Source organism: Cydia fagiglandana, chromosome 1, assembly GCF_963556715.1.
Source record: "Cydia fagiglandana chromosome 1, ilCydFagi1.1, whole genome shotgun sequence".
NCBI lineage: Eukaryota > Metazoa > Arthropoda > Insecta > Lepidoptera > Tortricidae > Cydia > Cydia fagiglandana.
This window is the reverse complement of record NC_085932.1, coordinates 15,549,360-15,574,282: the sequence shown is the minus strand read 5'-3', so window position 1 is coordinate 15,574,282 and position 24,923 is coordinate 15,549,360. Positions and strand designations below refer to the sequence as shown.

Below are 24,923 nucleotides of genomic sequence, written 5' to 3'. Positions count from 1 at the left end.
TCTAACAGGCCCCGTTTAGCTAATAGGTCATATTTGGTATCAATTTCGGATAAACCAATAACGTAGAATTCATTTCTGGTATAAAAAATTAGCAATTTGTAGAAAAAAATAAAAAAAAACTCAAAATATCTAATTTTTCAAGTTTAATTTTTGTTTCTTATTTATTGTCAGAATTAAACTGCCTGGTTTTTCTACATTGAAAAAATATGATGATAAAGCCTATTTAATGCAGATTTTAAAAACATAACTTTTACATATCTTCATTAAGAGGAAATTGCATAAAAAAAAACTTATATCGTCTCGCGCCGGTGAATATCTTTTTACCGACATCGGAATCGATATAGACAACATCCGAAGTACACACTCTGGAGACCGATTAAAAGTATTGTTTATTGTTGTAGATAGATAAAGATAGAAAAGCGTACAAATATTTTCTTATGTGTCGTTCAGTGAAAAAAGGGACCTTGGAAAAAATTATCACAGAGCCTCGCGTTTGTATAGAAGCATACTCGTAGGTATTTAGTTAGTGCCAACCACTCCATGGACTCCATGGTCGCTGTTCTCAATAGGGGATATTACTGCAATGTTCTGCCGCCAAAGTGCAGCACTACCGACTCTAGTAAATTCATAAACTAACTTATACATACTGTACCTTAAACTGTACAGGTACCTTAAACTGTTTTTTGACAAGTTTTCACAGACAATAAAATATGACATTGATGCATCAAGGCGGTTTGTTAACCAGGGCCTATCGGTAAAAGCGAAAATCGAAATTAAGTTATCTGCCTCTTTATCGAATATGCAAGAGTGATAGAGGGATTAGACAACGAAACTTCGATTTTCTTGTTTCGCGGCAGACCCCCAGATTGTTAGTGATTGACAGATAGTGGTAGTGGCGCTAATACCTACGCAGAGTTTTGCGTAATATTCCCTATTAATAAGAAGTAAACTATAAGTATTATTTAATCTGCTTACTTATTACATTATACCACACTTTAATGTTGCGTCTTGTGTATTAATGCAATTCCTTCCCCCGACACATGAATGGATACATTTCATAATTCACGTATATATGTCAGTTTCAACCATATTCTGGCCACAGCAGGGTTGTCAGAACAGTTTGGAAACAGTCATCTGCTCCTTGCTTCCATTCCCAAGAAGACGGACTGAGCAAGTTTGACGACGAACTTAATGTCTGATCCCAAACATCAACCACACGGTACACTGCGCGTAATGAGGCATTTATACGGCTCCCTTTTGAACAGGTATAACATTATACAACGTTGTAACTTGTCTTCTTCAATATTGCACTTATTACCGAACATATAATATCTCATTTTAGTATTTTAGGGGAATGCTTTTAGCCACCGCTATTGCTCCATCTTGTAAGAGCTTGGATCCTTGTAGTAGCATGGCTGAACTCTGAACAGGTTCCATGTTTCGAACTCACTTTTTCTACCCTTTCAGCTGAATGCTCGAAACAGGGGTAAGACTTCAACTCTTTTAGGGTAAATAAAAGAGTTTATTTAAGTAGCTTACAGAATAGATAATTTTATTGGCTTAAAAATAGAATTCCCTGGCCTATTGTCGATGCAATGGAGTGACATGTGATATAATTGAGTTTTCCACTGTGTCAACGTGAGCCCACAAATCCTGTAGTTGGGGAAATATTCGTACGCATGAATCTAGTCTAGCTGCTATAACTACATCGTCTATGTCTACTGTGCTTATCAATACCTTGCAATGACTGTTTTACAGCATCTGCAACTAGGGCCATCATATGAAATGAATCGGACTCTTCATGGTTCTTGGAGTATTCGGAATCTCACGAGGAACATTACTTATAACATGTTTCTCTACACAATTTCGCGATGGCATAAATAAGGACTTATAACTCTTCGAAGTTTTGTCAACACAGTGTCTCAAAATGATTTACCTAGTGCTAAAGAAATGAGTTTCACTAAAATATCAGTGGTTATAAGTGAAGCTTATCATCATGGTAAATTTAACTCTTATATCTATCGGGCTCTGAAACACCAGGAGTCTTACTCGTATTCCAAGCATTCTCTCGATCGACCTTGTAATACTGTAAGCTCAATAAGACTTGTGATAATAAGACTAGATGATATATATATATGATAATATGTATTTGATAAATACACTCAAAACATCCATAGGTAATTCAGGAACAAGCTTTCACGATAAACACAAATATATGCCTTCTAGGATTTGAACCGGGTTCCCCATTTAATATATGGTGTATAAAAGTGAGATCTAAGCATAGACCCTTTTTAGCTTGGCCGATACAAGGATTCAAGCTCCTACAGGATAGAGCAATATCAGTAAATCTAATAAATAACATTCGCCAAAAGTTTATTATAACTTCATATGATGATATGTGAAATAGCCTTGTAAAGTGAATACCTTACTGATAAAGCCGTTGCTAAATAATAAAAAAAATGCCTGAAATAATTCTTTACTTGAATAGACTATTGAAACAGAAGCAGCCTTATGAGGATAGAATTATATGTTTGGGGCTTGGGGGCAGACGTTAGTTCCTCTTTAAACTTGCTCAGTCTGTCTTCTTGGGAATGGAAGCAAGGAGCAGATGACTGTTTCCAAACTGTTCTGACAACCCTGCTGTGGCCAGAATATGGTTGAAACTGACATATATTATATACGTGAATGATGAAATGTACGCATTCATGTGCCGGGGGAAGGAATTGTTTTTTTAATACACAAGTCGCAAAATTAAAGTGTGGTATAGTGTAATAAAAATATTTAATAATACTTACAGTTCTTATTCATTGAGAATAGCGACCATGGAGTCCATGGAGTGGTTTACACTAATTAAATATGAGTATGCTTCTATACAAACGCGAGGCTCTATGATAATTTATTCCTAGGTCCCTTTTTTTACTGAACGACACATAAAAAATAGTATTTGTACACTTTTCTATCTTTATAATAGGATCTATAAATCTATATAGGATCTACAACAACAAACAATACATTTAATCGGTCTCCAGAGTGTGTACTTCGGATGTTGTCCATAACGATGCCGATGTCGGTAAAAAGATATTCACCGCGCGAGACGATATAAGATTTTTTTATGCAATTTTCTTTTAATAAAGGTAAGGACAAGTTACGTTTTTAAAATCTGCATTAAATAGGCTTTATTGTCATATTTTTTATATGTAGAAAAACCAGGCAGTTTAATTTAGATACTAAATAAAAAATAAATATTACACTTGAAAAATTAGATTTTTTAATTTTTTTTTTTAAATTTTCTACAAATTGCAATTTTTTTATATCAGAAATGAATTCTACGTTATTGATTTATCCGAAATTGATACCAAATATGACCTATTAGCTTAACGGGGCCTGTTAGAATTTTAAGAATGAAGCCGGGCGGAGCGGTACTTTGACCCCCCCTCTCGGGCCCCAGAGGGGGGGCTCCTTCGGGCTACCGATCGAAATCGGCTTTATTTGATATAAGGAACAACTGTGCCAAGTTTCATGCTTTAATCAAGAAAAAAAAGGTGTTTGCACTTAACATCCTCACTATGTGGGCCCCTTCCAGGTAGTAGCTGTTAAGGTCCATCGAAAGTCTGAAAGCCTGGCAACGTGTCCAGCCCATCTCCATTTTTGAGTTTTGGCATGCTTTAAAGCGTCTATTAATTTTGTTATTGCTCTTATATTTATGTGCGGTATTTTTTGCACTCTTCTAATGTTTGTTAGGCTTCTTTCCATTGCTCTTTGACATGTAATTATTTTTGATTTTATTTTTGTAGTAAGCACCCAGGTTGGACTAGCATACGTCAATGAAGGCAAAATGCACATATCCATAACTTGTTTTTTTACTTTCATGTCCATATTACTTTTTAAAATTTCTTTTAGGCTCCAGAACTTATTCCAAGCAATTTTTATTCTACGGTCAACTTCCTGTTCATGCCGTTCACTGTTGAAAGATATCTGTTTGCCTAGGTAAGTAAAACTGTCGACGTACTCCAGAGGTGTGTTGTCGACTGTTATAGCCTTTTGTATGCTGTTGGTCATAAGCTTGGTTTTTAGGAAGTTCATTTTTAAACCTACTTTGGCACTAGCTTCGTGTAAAGTCTGTATCATGTGTTCCAGTTGGACTCCTTTTTCTGAAAATAATATTAAATCGTCGGCGAATCTCAGGTGGTTTAGATAATTACCATTTATATTTATCCCTAACTTTTTCCAATTAATGCTGCTTAATACGGTCTCAAGTACGGCTAGAAATAACTTTGGAGACAGCGGGTCGCCTTGCCTAACACCTCTCTTTATTGGTATGTATTGCCCAAGTTTGTCTAATTGAACTTTACTAGTGCTATTTTCATAAATATGTTTTATTATTTTTATATATGCTGGTTCTATATTGCACTGACTCAGAGCTTTCCATATAGATGTATGTGATATTGTGTCGAATGCTTTTGCATAGTCTATAAATGCTGTATATAAAGGTTGACGGTGTTCCTGATATTTTTCAATAAGCTGTTCCAGAGTGTGGATGTGATCCATAGTTGAGTAACCGCTCCTGAATCCGGCTTGTTCGCAAGGTTGATGTTTGTCAATTTTTTCACTTATTCGGGATAATATGATTGATGAGAATAGTTTATATATGCAAGACATCAGACTGATGGGCCTATAGTTTCCTATGTCCTTTGGGTCTCCTTTTTTGTATAGCAGAATTATATTTGACCAAGCCAAGTCACATGCCGGGATATAATTTTCGGTAATAATTTAGAAAACACACATAATATTCTTTTAATAGCTTAGCAAATACTCAGAAGGCTTTAATGTAGAGTTTCTACAACCACGTTCTCATGCAGTATCAAAAATTATGCCACGCCGATTTCACGCCGATCACGCCGCCGCCGCCGGTCAAAAAATCATCGGACGCCGCCGCCGATGATTTTGCCATCGGCGCACATCTCTAATCTGTACACGAAATTTGTGACACACACATACGTAAAATTGATGAAAAGTTAACTATGATTTTTGCATGATTTCTGTATGAAACATTGTTTTCCTGTTAATTTCGCGCAAACGAATATTCGAAAGAAGATAAATGCGGAAATATTTGTGTACTAATACTGTGTAGTTACTTAATGAGATTTGATTGAATTTTGTATGAAAAGCGAACCACCTTAACGAAGGCTTTTAGTTTTCAACCAGTTTTGGAAACGATACATCCGCTCAAGACAGCCTTTATATTTGGTTCAGTTTGTAATAAATTATCATAATATACAATAAATGCTGTTAACAATTAATTTGCTGAAAAGCAGCGAATGCGGAACCAGGAAATTCACAACTAAGAAATATTAGGACAACAATAAAAAGTAATGGATTGCATTGCAACCGTAAAGTACAAGTGCACATTTGTTATATTAAGTATATCGATTCTATAGACGGTTATAGACTGCCAATAATTTATTTCGTACACATGATTCAAACCAAGGCGGATCCACACTAACAGGGTATTAAACAAAAAATAATTGATCTACTTTACGAATTTGATGAGACATTTTAATGGAATGCTTAAAAATCGACAAAAATTTAAGATTATTCGAGGTTAACAAGATCCAGTAGTTTTTGGTTCAATTGTATCACAAGATAATTGATATATAATACAAGCCCTACTTGGTTAGTTTGGTTACTTTTACGCGATTTCTCCGATCAAACCGTGTTGGTGTGGCTGCAGCAGCTCTTCCATGAACTCCTTCACCATCACTTTCAGTTTGGCGTTCATCTGTTCTTGTTCCCTGGTAATACAATGGTTTATGAGACTTAAGATTAGACAGAAGGAAAAATTGTATTTTATAGTGCAAGTTCCAGGATGCCATGCAATAAATAACATTTCTCAATTATACGCTCGAAACATGTTCTGAATAAAATAAAGAAGAATATATTTCGTACCAATTTATTCACCAATCATTTTAGCGAGCTTCACATCATAATTTATTAGGGTTCCTTACCCAAAGGGTATAAACACGGGACCCTATAACTAAGACCCCGCTGTCCGTCTGTCTGTCTGTAACTCTGGTGAGATACAGATCTCATGAACCGTACCACCACCGTATCACCATCTCGCCGCTCGTGTAGTCCTGGTCCAGGCCCGTGCCTACCACGTCTGCTGAACGAACTCTTATATAATATCCTGTCTAGCTATAAGTACTGACTGCAGTGTGTCGGCCTTGCAGACCAGCTCGGTGTAGTACTTGAGCTTGGGCTCGGTGCCGCTGGTGCGCACGATGACCCCGAGCCCGTTGCTGCACTGCAGGATCACCATCTCGCCGCTCGTGTAGTCCTGGTCCAGGCCCGTGCCTACCACGTCTGCTGAACGACCTCTTATATAATATCCCGTCTAGCTATAAGTACTCACTGCAGTGTGTCGGCCTCGCAGACCAGCTCGGTGTAGTACTTGAGCTTGGGCTCGGTGCCGCTGGTGCGCACGATGACCCCGAGCCCGTTGCTGCACTGCAGGATCACCATCTCGCCGCTCGTGTAGTCCTGGTCCAGGCCCGTGCCTACCACGTCTGCTGAACGACCTCTTATATAATATCCCGTCTAGCTATAAGTACTCACTGCAGTGTGTCGGCCTCGCAGACCAGCTCGGTGTAGTACTTGAGCTTGGGCTCGGTGCCGCTGGTGCGCACGATGACCCCGAGCCCGTTGCTGCACTGCAGGATCACCATCTCGCCGCTCGTGTAGTCCTGGTCCAGGCCCGTGCCTACCACGTCTGCTGAACGACCTCTTATATAATATCCCGTCTAGCTATAAGTACTCACTGCAGTGTGTCGGCCTCGCAGACCAGCTCGGTGTAGTACTTGAGCTTGGGCTCGGTGCCGCTGGTGCGCACGATGACCCCGAGCCCGTTGCTGCACTGCAGGATCACCATCTCGCCGCTCGTGTAGTCCTGGTCCAGGCCCGTGCCTACCACGTCTGCTGAACGACCTCTTATATAATATCCCGTCTAGCTATAAGTACTCACTGCAGTGTGTCGGCCTCGCAGACCAGCTCGGTGTAGTACTTGAGCTTGGGCTCGGTGCCGCTGGTGCGCACGATGACCCCGAGCCCGTTGCTGCACTGCAGGATCACCATCTCGCCGCTCGTGTAGTCCTGGTCCAGGCCCGTGCCTACCACGTCTGCTGAACGACCTCTTATATAATATCCTGTCTAGCTATCCGTGACATAACAGCAGAAAACATTGGTCAATGGCACAATTGAGTCGCTTAACTTCAAACTGGGGTAAATCCATAGTCTGTCAGATTATGCGATTTTGGTATTAAGAAAAGGTCATAGGGTAGATATTTGCTGAGAGGGTCGAATGGATTTACCCGAGTTTGAAGTTGAGCGACACATATAACGTCTTTGCGTAGGTAACACTATTGTATGAAAGATATAGTTTCAGCTATTCACTAGTGACATTTGTACGGTCGCCATCAGATATACCGAAGCGGTCAAGGTGCTCAAAAATATATGACTCGTGTTTATAATATAAGACTCGGATATTTATGAACACATCAGCCGTTCCGATATATCTGATGGCGACTGTACTTAGAAATAAAAATAAAAAATTGAATAAAATTCTAAGCAATATTGAGAGAAAAATATTTAAGAAACGTTTAATATGAATATGCGAAACTAAAACAATAGCCACAACCGAATACAGAACCTGCTCCTTCTATGAAATTGAAGTCGGTTAAAAAGGGCTTACTTAGATGCCGGTTGTCTGTGCTCTCTTCGGGGACTTTGACGCCGGCAGCGAAGTCGTTGACTGAGACGATCTCACACGATCCCACTTTTTGCGGGTACTGAAATGATGCAAAAGATAAATCACGAGAGTTAGCTAGACGCGTAATACTCAAGCATAATACTTTGCATAACAAACAACTGTGATCAAGCATCTGATGCCGGGTGGTATAAAGATTTACTCCCTGATTCATAAACGCGCTACAAACCTCAATTAGCTAATAATCGTTTGTTCTTATCTGTCATTTTGATTAATGTATTTGTAAGAAAGGGAAAAAACATAATTTAACTAAATTAGGCCCGTAAGGTTTTATGAATACGAGTAAGGGGGTAATAAGGCATCATCAGCCACGAAGGTAAAGCAGAGCCTTTCTAATTTCTTTACTAAGTTTATGGCATCTAAGATTCAATTTATATTATGAATCTACATTATACAGTAGTGTTTTAGTTTAAATTACATATATAATTTTTTCATAAATATTACAACTTGTCTCTAGCCTCTGGACATAGATAATGTGATGATCGACGTGTCGATTGTGTAGAATATTTCTAATCTATGTACTAAGTCTCATTTCAAACGCCACCGTACTAACGGAGAAATTACTGAAATATTTTTTTTATGTTGATCTAATCTTAATCAAATAATTAACCATATTAGAACATTCTTGAGAAGGAACTCTACTCGGGACCTCGGTCAATGTCCAGAGAGTAGACACGTTGTATAAATTTAACTAAAATGTACCTTGGCCGGTCCATGGTAGTTCCTGATCCTGGCGAATATGTCGTGTATGGCGGCCTGGTCGTGGCAGATGTAGTACCCGTTGAGGCACACGTGGTAGCCATACTCGCGGTACAGCGCCTGCAGCTGGTCGCCGAGAGACGAGCCGGACGAGTACAGGTGCGATGCGAGGGAAGCCACCTGAAAACCAGTCACTTTAATTGCAACCATGGGAATAGTACCGGATTCACATTAGAAACGATGTTCAAGCACAGAATAAGTACCTGTACTAGGTACAGAAGATTCACTCTCTAACAAAACGCGTCTGTTACGATTAGGACAGATATGACCGCTAGGTGGCGACAGCGCCACGCGCAACTTAGCGGTCGTATCTGTCGGATGTACTTGTAGCTACCTGTTGCAAAGCGACGAAATCACGGAGTGAGCCACGCCTGGTATGAGTTAATAGATTTTTCCCAGAAAGAGAAACGATGTCAATTTATTTTAGTAGACCTACATATAATATATGATGCATAGTTAAACATTTACATGTACGGCGGCGGAGACTCCGTCCTTGTCTGGCACGCGCGGAGAGCACATGTAGCCGATGGCTTCCTCGAACGCGAACAGCGGGTTCTTGCCCTGCTGCATTAACAGCAACGCTGTGTTGCCTGCGGGAAAAAAAATGAACTTATAATTTATAGTTTGGCCCGGGACTGTCTCATTTCGAACATAGAGAGTCTGTCTTACGCTAGTTTGTTGTTACTGACTGACAAGTTGTGTTTACGCTTATATGTTTTTTTGCTCCGTGCATGACTGTAGCGCCGCCCTAGAGGCCGCGGCCCTTGACGATGACGCGCAGCATCTTGGAGCTGACGATGCTGGTGATGACGTAGCGGTCATCGTCATCTCCCGTGGCGTGCTTGAGCAACCACCAGCTGAGCAGAGCACTCATTTGTAATAATTGTGTTGATACTGACCCATCCACTTGAACCCCGTGAGCGTCTCGACGAAGTGGCCGCGGCCCTTGACGATGGCGCGCAGCATCTTGGAGCTGACGATGCTGGTGATGACGTAGCGGTCGTCGTCGTCGCCCGTGGCGTGCTTGAGCAGCCACCAGCTGAGCAGAGCACCCATTTCGTTGCCGGAGAACACCTTCCATTTCTTTAAACTGAAACAAGGTACCTTTCTAATAACAGCGTTTTAATGACCTCGTTGATTACGACTAGCGCTTGCCGTTTGAACTAAATCCATTAACCTAAGACTGCCATTTTAGAGACATACCTCTGATCAAACCTAGCCCCAGCCTATCAGCGTCAGAATTAGCGAGTAAGTCTTTTGTTTAGCTCTAGACACCAGGCTTTCTTGTACAAGCTAAATAGAACCTTATTACAACATCATAAAGTTGAATTTGAGTAGAAACAGACCTCTGGTCAAACTCGGCCACAGCCGACTGGCAGACAGACAGACTTGTCAGCGTCAGGGTCGTTCACCAGGACCAGCCTGGCCCGCGTCTGCTCCGCAAGCCGCTTGCTGAGCTCCAGAGAATTTGAGTAGAACCACATCTCTGGTCGAACTTAGTCCCAGTCAGCCTATCAGCGTGCAGCGTTAAAATCAGCGAGCGAGTATCTTGTTTAGCTCTAGACACCAGGCTTTCTTGTACAAGGTAAATAGAACTTTATTACAACACCACAAACTGAATTTGAGTAGAAACACACCTCTGGTCAAACTCGGCCACAGCCAGCCTGTCAGCGTCAGGGTCGTTGACCAGGACCAGCCTGGCCCGTGTCTGCTCCGCGAGCCGCTTGCTGAGCTCCTGGGCACCAGGCCTCCGTGTACAAGCTAAATATAACTTTATTACAACACCACAAAGCTGAATTTGAGTAGAAACACACCTCCGGTCAAACTCGGCCACAGCCAGCCTGTCAGCGTCAGGGTCGTTGACCAGGACCAGCCTGGCCCGCGTCTGCTCCGCCAGCCGCTTGCTGAGCTCCAGACACTCGGGCTCCTCGGGGTTGGGGAACGCCACGGTCGGGAAGTCCGGGTTGGGCTCTTGCTGCTCGGGCACACTGATGGGCGGCTGAAACAAGTCATTCAATAATTAAACCGGTCAAGTGCGGATCAGGCCACGCATAAGAGAGTTTCGTACCTTCATACAATATGAAAAAGCGATACAAGCAAAAGGGTGTACTTTTTTGGCACGTCTTTTTAATAAAAAGTTTTGGAAAATTAATTAATGGCTCAACTGGTCAATCTAAAATTTTATTGAGTCAAAAAACATTTTTAGAAACCTTAAAATGGTTTTTAAATACGTCACAAAATACGTACCTATTATGTTTCTAAAAATTCACTATAATATAGCTTACAGTTTTAGACAAAAATGGCTGTGACATTCGGACGGACATACAGACATGATGAAACTGTAAGAGTTGTGTTTGCCCTTTTGACTAAAAAGTGTAAATCACCGGTCTAATAGGCGACCTTAAAAATACGAAAATCACATTCTCAGCCTGCTATAGTACGCTGAGCTTACAAATCGGAGATTTCCGACATAAGATCTAAATTAACCCACCTTCAGACTGGCCGACTCGAAAGCCTTCACCACATAATCGTATCCAACGCCGTGCATGGCGCTATACACGGTGTCCACTGCGGCGCGCGCGTTGGTGGCGCGCTGCTCCGGGCCCACGCTGTCCGCAATGTACTGCATGTAGCGCGAAGTCACCTCCGATAGGCAGTCCGACACGAGCTCGTGGCTACGCACGCCGTCTGTCACCCAGTGAGAATCCGGTATACTGAAAAACAAACGAAGAAAAATAATAGGATGACAGATTATCAGGAAACTCTCTCTCTGTGGGCAGGACTAACAAAAACAAATTGTCCACTCCAATTTATTCATATAGAGTTCACAAAAAAAACGTCTAGGAGTTATTAATAGATAGAAGAGAAATAGTCTAAGAAAAATTCGTCCCTCGAAATTGGCAGCTGAAGTACCTATCTACTCGCCCCCATACATTATTCGTTATTCGGCAACTCTGTATTTCAAAAGTTTACGTTTGACAATTCAGTTTCCACTCTAGTTTGGCAGTCCAACCTGGCGTCACGATATATTTTTAGCCTTTACTCTTCTTATGATAACTGGTTGCTTTAGTTAGATCGTCCTTATTGTAGAAAAAACGTGATGCAAAACGAGTGCAAAAAAACTTACTCAAGGTGAATGCTATGCTAACGTTTAGCCTTGTTTTCCGCTACCTACAAGACGCGCTGTTAGATTTGTGCCCTGTTTATCAAAAGCTTGTAACTTGTAATACAAGCGGAAGTCCCTTTTTGAAAACTTTTGTTAGAAAGGGAGTTCCTCTTGTTTTACAAGTTACAAGCTTTTGATAAACAGGGCACTGGTTGACTCCGTGAACGGGTGAGGAAGGCTTCGAAGTAACTCTCGGGCAGGGCTACGAGGTCTTAATAAAGCTCACAAAAAGATATTAAAATAAGTCTTACTGCAAGTATTGCAATATTTCATCCAATATATGTTGGTCATGGGGAGCTGTGATTTGTGATCCATTGCCCCAGTATACCTGAAAAATAAAGTAATTTTGTCAATCAGTTCAAGTAGATAAGGTTGGTTATTGCATTATTGAACATTACAAGCGATCAACCAGGCTTTAATCAAACCGAAACGTAATCACGTTAGCTTAACGAAACGACGAACGGCGAGCTTGAATTTAGTAGGTTCATTATGGCACATCAGAGCCTACCGGGAACCACGTTCGACGTGTTGCCTCTCTGTCGCACTTGTAAATTCGTACGTAAGTGTGACAGGAGACAACACGTAAATCGTCGTGGTTCACGGTTGGCCCTCTGATCACCTTGTACCCGTTGTCCTCCTTGGGGTTGTGCGAGGCGGTGACCGTGACGCCGCCGGCCACGCCGTACAGGATGGTGGCGAACGACACCAGCGGCGTGGGGCACACGGCCGAGAACAGGTGCACGGGGGTGGATACATGTCACATGGCGGATCAGATCACCTTGTACCCGTTGTCCTCCTTGGGGTTGTGCGAGGCGGTGACCATGACGCCGCCGGCCACCCCGTACAGGATGGTGGCGAACGACACCAGCGGCGTGGGACACACGGCCGAGAACAGGTGCACGGGGGTGGATACATGTCACTTGGCGGATCAGGTCACCTTGTACCCGTTGTCCTCCTTGGGGTTGTGCGAGGCGGTGACCATGACGCCGCCGGCCACCCCGTACAGGATGGTGGCGAACGACACCAGCGGCGTGGGACACACGGCCGAGAACAGGTGCACGGGGGTGGATACATGTCACTTGGCGGATCAGGTCACCTTGTACCCGTTGTCCTCCTTGGGGTTGTGCGAGGCGGTGACCATGACGCCGCCGGCCACGCCGTACAGGATGGTGGCGAACGACACCAGCGGCGTGGGACACACGGCCGAGAACAGATGCACGGGGGTGGACACATGTCACATGGCGGATCAGGTCACCTTGTACCCGTTGTCCTCCTTGGGATTGTGCGAGGCGGTGACCATGACGCCGCCGGCCACGCCGTACAGGATGGTGGCGAACGACACCAGCGGCGTGGGGCACACGGCCGAGAACAGGTGCACGGGTATGGATACATGTCACATGGCAGATCAGGTCACCTTGTACCCGTTGTCCTCCTTGGGGTTGTGCGAGGCGGTGACCGTGACGCCGCCGGCCACGCCGTACAGGATGGTGGCGAACGACACCAGCGGCGTGGGGCACACGGCCGAGAACAGGTGCACGGGGGTGGATACATGTCACATGGCAGATCAGGTCACCTTGTACCCGTTGTCCTCCTTGGGGTTGTGCGAGGCGGTGACCGTGACGCCGCCGGCCACGCCGTACAGGATGGTGGCGAACGACACCAGCGGCGTGGGGCACACGGCCGAGAACAGGTGCACCGGGGTGGATACATGTCACATGGCGGATCAGATCACCTTGTACCCGTTGTCCTCCTTGGGGATGTGCGAGGCGGTGACCGTGACGCCGCCGGCCACGCCGTACAGGATGGTGGCGAACGACACCAGCGGCGTGGGGCACACGGCCGAGAATAGGTGCACGGGGGTGGATACATGTCACATGGCGGATCAGATCACCTTGTACCCGTTGTCCTCCTTGGGGTTGTGCGAGGCGGTGACCATGACGCCGCCGGCCACCCCGTACAGGATGGTGGCGAACGACACCAGCGGCGTGGGACACACGGCCGAGAACAGGTGCACGGGGGTGGATACATGTCACTTGGCGGATCAGGTCACCTTGTACCCGTTGTCCTCCTTGGGGTTGTGCGAGGCGGTGACCATGACGCCGCCGGCCACGCCGTACAGGATGGTGGCGAACGACACCAGCGGCGTGGGACACACGGCCGAGAACAGGTGCACGGGGGTGGACACATGTCACATGGCGGATCAGGTCACCTTGTACCCGTTGTCCTCCTTGGGATTGTGCGAGGCGGTGACCATGACGCCGCCGGCCACGCCGTACAGGATGGTGGCGAACGACACCAGCGGCGTGGGGCACACGGCCGAGAACAGGTGCACGGGTATGGATACATGTCACATGGCAGATCAGGTCACCTTGTACCCGTTGTCCTCCTTGGGGTTGTGCGAGGCGGTGACCGTGACGCCGCCGGCCACGCCGTACAGGATGGTGGCGAACGACACCAGCGGCGTGGGGCACACGGCCGAGAACAGGTGCACGGGGGTGGATACATGTCACATGGCGGATCAGATCACCTTGTACCCGTTGTCCTCTTTGGGGATGTGCGAGGCGGTGACCGTGACGCCGCCGGCCACGCCGTACAGGATGGTGGCGAACGACACCAGCGGCGTGGGGCACACGGCCGAGAACAGGTGCACGGGGATGGATACATGTCACATGGCAGATCAGGTCACCTTGTACCCGTTGTCCTCCTTGGGATTGTGCGAGGCGGTGACCATGACGCCGCCGGCCACGCCGTACAGGATGGTGGCGAACGACACCAGCGGCGTGGGGCACACGGCCGAGAACAGGTGCACGGGGGTGGATACATGTCACATGGCGGATCAGATCACCTTGTACCCGTTGTCCTCCTTGGGGTTGTGCGAGGCGGTGACCATGACGCCGCCGGCCACCCCGTACAGGATGGTGGCGAACGACACCAGCGGCGTGGGACACACGGCCGAGAACAGGTGCACGGGGGTGGATACATGTCACTTGGCGGATCAGGTCACCTTGTACCCGTTGTCCTCCTTGGGGTTGTGCGAGGCGGTGACCATGACGCCGCCGGCCACGCCGTACAGGATGGTGGCGAACGACACCAGCGGGGTGGGACACACGGCCGAGAACAGGTGCACGGGGGTGGACACATGTCACATGGCGGATCAGGTCACCTTGTACCCGTTGTCCTCCTTGGGATTGTGCGAGGCGGTGACCATGACGCCACCGGCCACGCCGTACAGGATGGTGGCGAACGACACCAGCGGCGTGGGGCACACGGCCGAGAACAGGTGCACGGGTATGGATACATGTCACATGGCAGATCAGGTCACCTTGTACCCGTTGTCCTCCTTGGGGTTGTGCGAGGCGGTGACCGTGACGCCGCCGGCCACGCCGTACAGGATGGTGGCGAACGACACCAGCGGCGTGGGGCACACGGCCGAGAACAGGTGCACGGGGGTGGATACATGTCACATGGCGGATCAGATCACCTTGTACCCGTTGTCCTCTTTGGGGATGTGCGAGGCGGTGACCGTGACGCCGCCGGCCACGCCGTACAGGATGGTGGCGAACGACACCAGCGGCGTGGGGCACACGGCCGAGAACAGGTGCACGGGGATGGATACATGTCACATGGCAGATCAGGTCACCTTGTACCCGTTGTCCACCTTGGGATTGTGCGAGGCGGTGACCATGACGCCGCCGGCCACGCCGTACAGGATGGTGGCGAACGACACCAGCGGCGTGGGGCACACGGCCGAGAACAGGTGCACGGGTATGGATACATGTCACATGGCAGATCAGGTCACCTTGTACCCGTTGTCCTCCTTGGGGTTGTGCGAGGCGGTGACCGTGACGCCGCCGGCCACGCCGTACAGGATGGTGGCGAACGACACCAGCGGCGTGGGGCACACGGCCGAGAACAGGTGCACGGGGGTGGATACATGTCACATGGCGGATCAGATCACCTTGTACCCGTTGTCCTCCTTGGGGTTGTGCGAGGCGGTGACCGTGACGCCGCCGGCCACGCCGTACAGGATGGTGGCGAACGACACCAGCGGCGTGGGGCACACGGCCGAGAACAGGTGCACGGGGATGGATACATGTCACATGGCAGATCAGGTCACCTTGTACCCGTTGTCCTCCTTGGGGTTGTGCGAGGCGGTGACCATGACGCCGCCGGCCACGCCGTACAGGATGGTGGCGAACGACACCAGCGGCGTGGGGCACACGGCCGAGAACAGGAGCACGGGGATGGATACATGTCACATGGCAGATCAGGTCACCTTGTACCCGTTGTCCTCCTTGGGGTTGTGCGAGGCGGTGATCATGACGCCGCCGGCCACGCCGTACAGGATGGTGGCGAACGACACCAGCGGCGTGGGACACACGGCCGAGAAGAGGTGCACGGGTATTGACGCGGACACGAACACGCGGGCAGTTAATTCGGCGAACCTGGAAGAAATGTATAATCGTGAATAATCTCTTAATGCATAAAAAGTTGCAAACCTTAATAAGTTAATTTTATGTTTATCCCTTACTTACAAACATAAGTACATAGGTAATAAAATAAATTCGCAATAGGGTCGTCTATAAATGTGAGTTAATATATATATACAGCATACCTACGCAGTGCGAGTGTCATTTTATTTATACGTCATAATTACATACAAGTTTAACGTTTAAAATAACACTGCGTGTGCTATCAAAATCGTTGCAGACTTTTCTTGGTTGGTCTACTCTACTCTAGATCATTGTATGCCGCCGCCCAATAAGGGAATATTACGCAAAACTCGTAACGTAAAAAAGCGTAGAGGGCGTTACTGACACTCGGTAAACATTACCTTTTTACAATAAGCTTTACAAAATAGTCATCAGTCACAGATGTTCGCTAAAATTAAGGAAGTAGGTACTTAATAGTGTAGCAAAAAACCCAAGTAGCTGGTCTTGAGTTTTTTGCTACACTGTCTCGTCAATGTCACCGACGAGTCATAGCTAAGCTATTTTAATGTATCTGTTCCTAGTTCGTTATGCAACTGTGACCATAATAAACGTCGTTTTCAGATTATTAGCAAGCGCACGAGCATCTACGTCACGTACCTACTGCTAACATAAGTGTAAATTATTTGTTACACACTGCTTCATCTGATGAAATCTGTATTGTTTTTATAACAGCCGATAGCTTATCTCTAAATGGAGCCAACGGAGGCAATTTACTAAACAATACATAATTATTATCTAATCACAACAAAACGTATATTCCATGTAGAGTCTATCTGTCCGTTTGTCTGGACATAAACACAAAAACTCTTAGGATTCAGGTCCAACTTGCTCTTTTTACTTAGTGTTCCGTACCCGAAGGGTAAACTAAAAACGGGGCCGTATTACTAAGACTGTGGAGTTTTCTCACACTGTACGTCTATCAGTCTGTCCGTTTGCCTGTCTGTCCGTCAGTCTTTCACCAGGCTGTATCTCATTAACCTGATAGCTAGACAGTTGAATTTTTCACAGATGATGTATTTCTGTTGCCGCTATGACAACCGACTCGCACTTGTCCGGTTTTTTTCTTGTACTTATATCTAAGGTCGATGTGGATAAGACCGTCGATATGGAGCGACCAGAAGATCTTCCTTCACTTTTAACTCTTGCGTTTTTACAATTACTTAACTTACTTAAGGTCGGTAGAGGAGAACGAATGAAGCTCTTCCTGTCTGTGTCTGAGCGACGTGTATACAAATACAAGAGTTCTTGCCCAATGACGGTCTTCCCAGCAATATATTGTACGAGTATATGCCTGCCACCTTACTTCACTTCAATACCTTAGTTATTCCTGGTTGTTATAATGTTCAACACGGCGCCTGCCATTGATAGTGAGTGAAACAACTCACCGTTTGCTATTGTATCGGCCGTCGTATCCGATGACGATGCCATTGTGCAGCTGACTCTGGTGGCATTCCTTCTGGATGTAAGAGCACAGGCCCTGAAAAGAATTTTCGGTGTTAACACATACTCGACGCATCATCTATCTGGCTAATGAATAGACTCAGGCGTTACTTTGCGGAAATCCATATTAATTAAAACCAAAATATTACTTTGTTAATCCGCGAAAAGATAACGTGCTAGTCAAACAGTGTTAACCCATGCACTCTCTCACTTTCACTAACTTCGCTTTTTAATCTATCTGTCTCCAAAATGTTTTTACCGACTCCCAAAAAAGGAGGTTTTCAGTTTGACCCGTATATTTATTTGTATGTATGTTTCAAAGAGAATATAATCAACAGATGGGACCCACGAGAAATCGAGGGCACTCCTCAAATCGTAAAGGCCGAGCCACACCGGCTTGCGTCTGCATGACGTGCGCGTGTGCGTGCGCTAAAATGTTGGAGCCGCATGGCGGGTGTGCCGTCTCTCATAAGGATCTGTATACTACAACGGCGCACGCGCACGTGCACGTCACGCACACGCAGCCGGTGTGCACAGGCCATAAAGGCATACGTAAAGTAATATTTGTATTTTCATTTGCAAATCAAGTATTTACTTTCGAAATCGTGACATTTCATGAAGTGGAACTGCTGATGATGATCAAAAGGGAACTCTTTTACGGCACTTAGTTCACGTTTGGCAATTTGTCCTCTTCGATAATATGTTTGTTTTTAAGCAATTTAGGTTTTTAAGCCACATTCTTGCCAAGCTCGTGTTCTGATGATGGAATCCATGAGGAATCGAGGGAGCTCCTCAAATCTTAAAGGCATAATTATATATAGTGATTTTTATATTTTCATCAGGAAATCAAGCATTTATTTTAAAAATAGTGGCATTTGATGAAGTGGAGGCTGATAATGATGGCATAATCCACGTTTGGCGATTTGTTCTCTTCGTTATGTTTGTTAAGCAAGCTACCTAACTTCGATATGAATTCGGTAGGGGTCCCACCCCACTGACATAAGATAACGCAAGCACTGATAACGTTCTCAACTGATAAAGCTCCCTTTACAAGATCAAGGCCCGGTTGCATCAACCACTATCGACGGACTGATCAACCTAACTTAGCAGAAAACTATGAATCTGAAACTATGAAAAAAAACTATGTGGGGCATCATTAAACAACTTACAAAGCGGCCATCAAATAGAAAACATAATAACATAACGCTTAAAACAAATAATGAATCAATATCATTAGCACCCAAAGTCGCAGAGGCTTTCAATGAGTACTTTTCAACAGTCGGTATATCGCCCACTAGCGCCACTGTCACCCCACTACCAGGGCCAAAAAATCATTCCCCCACAGATCCCGTCGTGCGGTCAATAAACTCAATGTTTTTAAGCCCTGTTTCAGAAAAAGAAATATTTAAGACAATACGAAACATGCCAAATAAATTAAGTTGTGACATAGATGACTTTCCCTCTTTTCTAGTAAAAAAATGTGCTACTGAATTAACACCACCGATAACACAACTTATAAACCAATCTTTTCTGGAAAAAACCTTCCCGGACAAACTTAAAATAGCAAAAGTTATACCAATTTTAAAAAAAGGTGGAAACTCTGAGGACCCCAGCAAATATCGCCCAATTGCGCTCCTACCTGCCGTTTCCAAAGTGTTCGAGAAGGTAATGACAATCCGTATTTACGATTTTCTGGAAAAGTACAAGCTTCTAGATGAAAATCAACATGGTTTTCGCAAAAACAGCTCAACCACCTTAGCAGTATTCAAGTTTGTACAACGCGCTCTAGATTTCATACGACACAAACATTACGCTGTAGGACTCCTACTTGATATGACGAAGGCATATGATAGGGTCTCTCACAACATTTTGCTAAAGAAACTGGAGGAAATAGGCATACGAGGTAACGCTTACGGCTGGCTAAAATCGTATCTTAGCGACAGAAAACAATACGTACAGATACGGCACTTTGACGAACAAAGTAACCAACTAACTTTAGTGCAATCTTACATGAAAGTAACAAACTGCTCTATCCCCCAGGGCAGCGTGATCGGATGTTTAAGTACTTTTTATCATTTATATTAATAATCTTCCAAAATCGACAAATAATTTCAATATATTGTATGCTGACGATGTGTCCTTCCTTTTTGATTGTCAACATTTAAGCGACGCTAATAAAATTATAGAATCTTATCAAAATACTACTTCATGGCTCTCAAATCATAATTTGGAAATTAATAACCTTAAAACAAAAATTATACAATTTCATCCATACCAAAAGGAACCCCTAGACCTGTCTACAGTAACTAGCACTTTAAATATAGAGGAAGTAAAGCATTTCAATCTTCTGGGTATCACTATCGATACTTCGTTTAACTGGCAAGAACATATTTCAATGATAAAATCAAAACTATCCCAATTCATTTTTGCCTTGAATTTATTGAAATCTAATACACACTCTGAATGCGCTAAATCTGCATATTATGCTTATGCCTACTCGTGGCTGAAATATGGCATTATTTTATGGGGACACAGCTCAGAAGCGCACAGTCTATTCGTAAGCCAAAAGAAGTGCTTTCGAATAATTGTAAACGTTCGCAAACGAGCTGCATGTAAAGAACTCTTTATTAAAGAAAATATGCTTACCCTCCCCTGTCTCTACATTCTTGAAACTGCTGCTTTTGTTAGGAAACACATTACATTGTACGACCATGTAAAAAGTGCCCGAAGACAGGATAAACTGTTGTTGCCAGCAAAACCAAATTTACAAATGTTTAAAAATAGCCCTCATTATAGATCTGTGATAATTTACAACCAATTACCAAAAAGCGTTACTAGTGAGCAAAAACCGCAATCTTTTATTAATAAACTTAAATCAATTTTAATACGAAAGGCATATTATAGAATCGAGGAATTTTTATCAGATAATGAATTAGAGTATTAGTTGATTATTTTAATTTAATTTTATTATTTATTATTGTTGGGCTTTTATGATGAACTAAATATATAAAATAAGTAGTAATGCAATATGGATGATATTTAATTAAAATTTAATATTTTGTTTCTCCTTGGATATCACGGGCCTATGATCCCGGTTTTTTGATAGGCTTGCGTGGGGACACAGATCCAACACGTAGAGGCCCCTTGGAGAGCTTTTGTTTATTATTGTAATGTATCATTTGTAAATAGTTACTATTAAGTAGTATTAAGATAATTGCAATGCCCTAACGGGGTATCATGTACCTACTTTTCACAATGTTTTATACCATCCTCTGTAATGAACATGATCGCAATAAATATATGAATATGAATATCTTCCCATACCTGCAAGCCCAAGCCTAGCGGTAAGCCCTATAACCCTTTCTTCCTGCAGTAATAGGTTGAAGATTTAGTAATCTTGGCTTGGGCTTAGGGCTTTAGCCCAGATAATTATATTGTTGGTAACAAATAAAAATAAAAAGTAGATAGTGAACTTTGCTATTATTTCATGTATAATTTAATCATCTTTCATAAAGTAACATAAAAAGTTTAGACACTTTTACTTAATAATAACAACTAAAAAACGTGATAAATGCGTACTCTTACAAGGCCTATTGAGTAAGAGTACGCGTAACTTCGCTAAGAATACGCAAGTCGGCTATTACATTACTTTCACTATATAAGTACTTGTATCTATGTTAATTCCATATATTTCACCTCTATCGCGGTTATCATTATAACTTGATTATCATACCGATGTGAATTCTCATGTCGCTACCTTCGCGTACCGTACCTGCGTACGCGAAGGTAGTGTAATTTATGTAAGGGCTTGGGCACAAATCACGTGAGGTTCGATAGGGGTGGGGACCACCGAAAAAATCACGACAGATCACTTTGGGGGAGAAAGGGTATAAGGAGACCTCACGTGTATTTTTCTACAGTGAACGAAACTAAGAAAAACCGGGCAAGTGCGAGTCGGACTCGCGCACGAAGGGTTCCGTACCATAATGCAAAAAAAAAAACAAAAAAAAGGCAAAAAAAACGGTCACCCATCCAAGTACTGACCACTCCCGACGTTGCTTAACTTTGGTCAAAAATCACGTTTGTTGTATGGGAGCCCCATTTAAATCTTTATTTTATTCTGTTTTTAGTATTTGTTGTTATAGCGGCAACAGAAATACATCATCTGTGAAAATTTCAACTGTCTAGCTATCACGGTTCGTGAGATACAGCCTGGTGACAGACGGACGGACGGACGGACAGCGAAGTCTTAGTAATAGGGTCCCGTTTTACCCTTTGGGTACGGAACCCTAAAAAGTACCTACCACATGAGTAAGTAGATATTTTTTAGACAAAAATCTCACCAAGGGGGGGAGGGGTCAAAAAGTAGCCGAAAACACCTCGCGTGAATTGTGCACAACCTCTAAGGGCCAGTTGCACCAACTACATTTGATTGAATGATCATCGTCAGCCGGCGCTCCCGGCGCTTTCCTATGAAACTTTCCATACATAAAAATTTAGCGAACTCTTTAAAGATGCGAACAGTTTGGTGCAACCAACCCTAAGCCTGTACGGGCACTGACCTGCGCGGTCTGCAGCACGACGACGTCGTTCATGCCGATGTACCCGGCGGCCATGGGGCCGCGCAGCCCCGCCGTGCCGAACTTCTGCCGCTTTAGCATGCTCCCGCGCAGCTTCTCCCATCGCGAGTTGGCTATGTCGTCGAGGACCTCCTTCCGCGTTTCTGGGTTCTAGGTACATAATAGGAACATTACTGTTTATCAGGGACTGTTACTGGAATAGGTAACTAAAAATCAAATTATCTCATAGATATTTCATTATTTATCATTATTTCATTGATATTATAGAATAGTATTCATAAACAATATATAATATCTGATCAATAGTATCCTTTTATGGAAAGGATACTGATTGATCAGATTAGCTAAATTAAGTGCATAAATATACTTATACCGAAATTGAATACCGGTTAATTTGTATGAAAAATATACCAGAATGCAGTCCCTGCTGTTTATTGAATCTTTGCTAGCTGAACCAGTGGCGGATTTACAGTCTGCCGCCCTAAGCCCCAGACCCTGTAGTAAGTACTAATTACCACTTTCCCAGGTAGATCACTAGCACACTAGTCGGCAGTCTACCTATATGATCACCCATCATGTAGGTAGACTGCCGACTGCCGGCCCTAATATCTCACCACTCTAGGCCGGGGCCTACTTGGCCTTAGAGTAAATCTGCCACTGGGCTGAACAGTATATAGTATGGTCAGTAAGTATTATTGCGCTTTCTTGAATTGCTGCACTTTTTTACCAAAGTGGGAATGAGAGTAGCTAGCTACAACGTTTACTCCATTTCAATATAATTAGAATTTTCCATAGACCAAATGAAATGACGTAACATTTATTTGATTTATCATTGATTTCTCAAACAAACAAAATCCATTCATCCCAATTTATTATAAAACAAGGTTTCAATTAAAAATACAAAAATGTTGTGTGGTGGGCCTTGCAAGGTTTAGAAGATTCTGCAAGCATGACACCAAAAGCTTTTTAACATGAAAAAATATTACAATATGAAAACAAGTTGCAGATATTAATCTCAAAATGGTTTGTTACCTATAAACGAAATAAATGTCAGCTACAAAGGAAAAATTATGACAAAGGCCTCCTGTGCCCAGGACTGGAATCAAACCAGCATTGTGCGTTTACGTGACAAATGCCTGAACTGCTCGGCCACCTGGGCTCGGTGGCATGGGACGAAATTTCCAGCGACTACTTGTAAACAATACAAATTAAAATATTTTTGTAGAAAGTAATTTAATTAGTTCTTATAGAAAATGGTGAATTAAATGGGATCCTATTGAATGGGTTCAGCTGTATTTAAATAATGATACATTATCATCATTATCCAGTTACTTAACTCAATTTCATTATCCAGTACGTAACTCAGTTTCATAGCTTATTAATTTATAAAATAAATAAGGGACAGTGTCAGTGATCTCACCAAACTTAATTGAGAGTGCTTAAATCTTCAGAACAAACCAGACTCAATTTGTAATTACCTCACACCACCCAATCAAACCAATATTCTACCAGTGGTGCATTCATTAAAATGACCTTGCTGAACTTAGTACTTATGAGAAAAACGAGTAAGTAATTAGTTTATGCCGTCAAACAAATAAAGTAAAAATTCACGTGTAGAAAAAAATTACCTTATCTATTTTTAGCCATCCTTCCACTGCAGCATCTAATTTTAGGTCTCCGCTGTTACAAACTTGCATTTTGTGCAGGATTTATGTATTTTTGTGTGAAAATTACAATTCTTGGACAAACTTCACTTTTGTTTTTATATCAAAATTTGAGAAGCTATAATAGCTATATTTAACACATCCAAAGCAAATAGAGGAAACGGTGTTGAATTTTATTGTATTAAATAATTGCTCCGAATGCCGGTACCGTCGTGTCCGGTCTCCGAATTTACACTTATTTTATCGACAAGAATCGAATTCAACAATGATCACTAATTCTCAAGCTATTGCAAAATAGCCTTTAAGACGATGTATTAAGGAGCAACATAACTATTACACAAATTTGTGATAACGTTTGACACATGAGACTTGACACTTCAGCTGCGTTTAGTTTGCGGGTATAACACATGATGTCAAAATTAAATGCATTCTTTTCCACAAAAACATCACAAAATACTTGCAAAATACACAGTGTCCTCCATAATAAAGTCAACTCAATGACGTGATACTGAAAGAAAAATTAATGCGCTCCGAGCTATTACATATACAGGGTGTTTGGTCCATCGTTTGCCAAATTAAAATGGCGGATAAGTGCAGTAGCTTTCTATCTTTTCACGCTCTTTAAAAATTTTTTGGACCCATGAGTTTTTTTTTTGTTTTTTTTTAGTTGTTTTTGAAAAATCTTCAGGGCCGACTTGTTTAAACTTAAATTAAAAAAAAAAGTGGTAGAGAGATGCAACGTTTATTGCGTCGTGATGTCTAAACGTTAAGAGCCCTTCAACGTGCACACTAGCGCCACTGCTAAATAATCGTGATTATTTAAATTTCGCGAATGATATTTAAAAAAGGAGGCCGCTACGGACTGTATTGTGTATTTAAGTACCTTTTGAATAAGTACATCAAACTAGTTTTTATGTTACTGGATTTGTCAATCTATGCGGCCTACACGGTAGGAGTGTGAATGTGGGGCTTTAGGTTCCAACGTCGTGTCGCGTCCAT

At 43.5% G+C, this 24,923-nt stretch overlaps 1 protein-coding gene across 1 annotated transcript; it reads right to left on the bottom strand.

Moving 5' to 3' along the window:
- Positions 1–4,972: 4,972 nt before the first annotated feature.
- On the bottom strand, positions 4,973–24,263 carry LOC134664919 (phosphopentomutase). The gene is made up of 13 exons (XM_063521644.1): positions 23,889–24,263; positions 22,243–22,410; positions 17,626–17,717; positions 16,024–16,192; positions 11,999–12,075; positions 11,073–11,295; positions 10,396–10,580; positions 9,481–9,671; positions 9,050–9,171; positions 8,525–8,701; positions 7,748–7,844; positions 7,022–7,175; positions 4,973–5,792 (listed from the first exon to the last, which is right to left on the bottom strand). Exons 1-13 carry the CDS (start codon positions 23,955–23,957, stop codon positions 5,690–5,692), a joined length of 1,827 nt encoding a protein of 608 aa, XP_063377714.1. The 5' UTR covers positions 23,958–24,263; the 3' UTR covers positions 4,973–5,689.
- Between the last annotated feature and the right edge of the window lie 660 nt (positions 24,264–24,923).

Excerpts from the sequence above, each read along its gene's own strand:
- LOC134664919 (XM_063521644.1), bottom strand. The coding sequence starts at position 23,957 with ATGCAAGTTTGTAACAGCGGAGACCTAAAATTAGATGCTGCAGTGGAA. Across the intron at positions 22,411-23,888 it reads GATGGCTAAAAATAGATAAG|AACCCAGAAACGCGGAAGGA; the intron begins GTAATTTTTTTC and ends TTATGTACCTAG. Across the intron at positions 7,845-8,524 it reads ACTACCATGGACCGGCCAAG|TACCCGCAAAAAGTGGGATC; the intron begins GTACATTTTAGT and ends GCATCATTTCAG.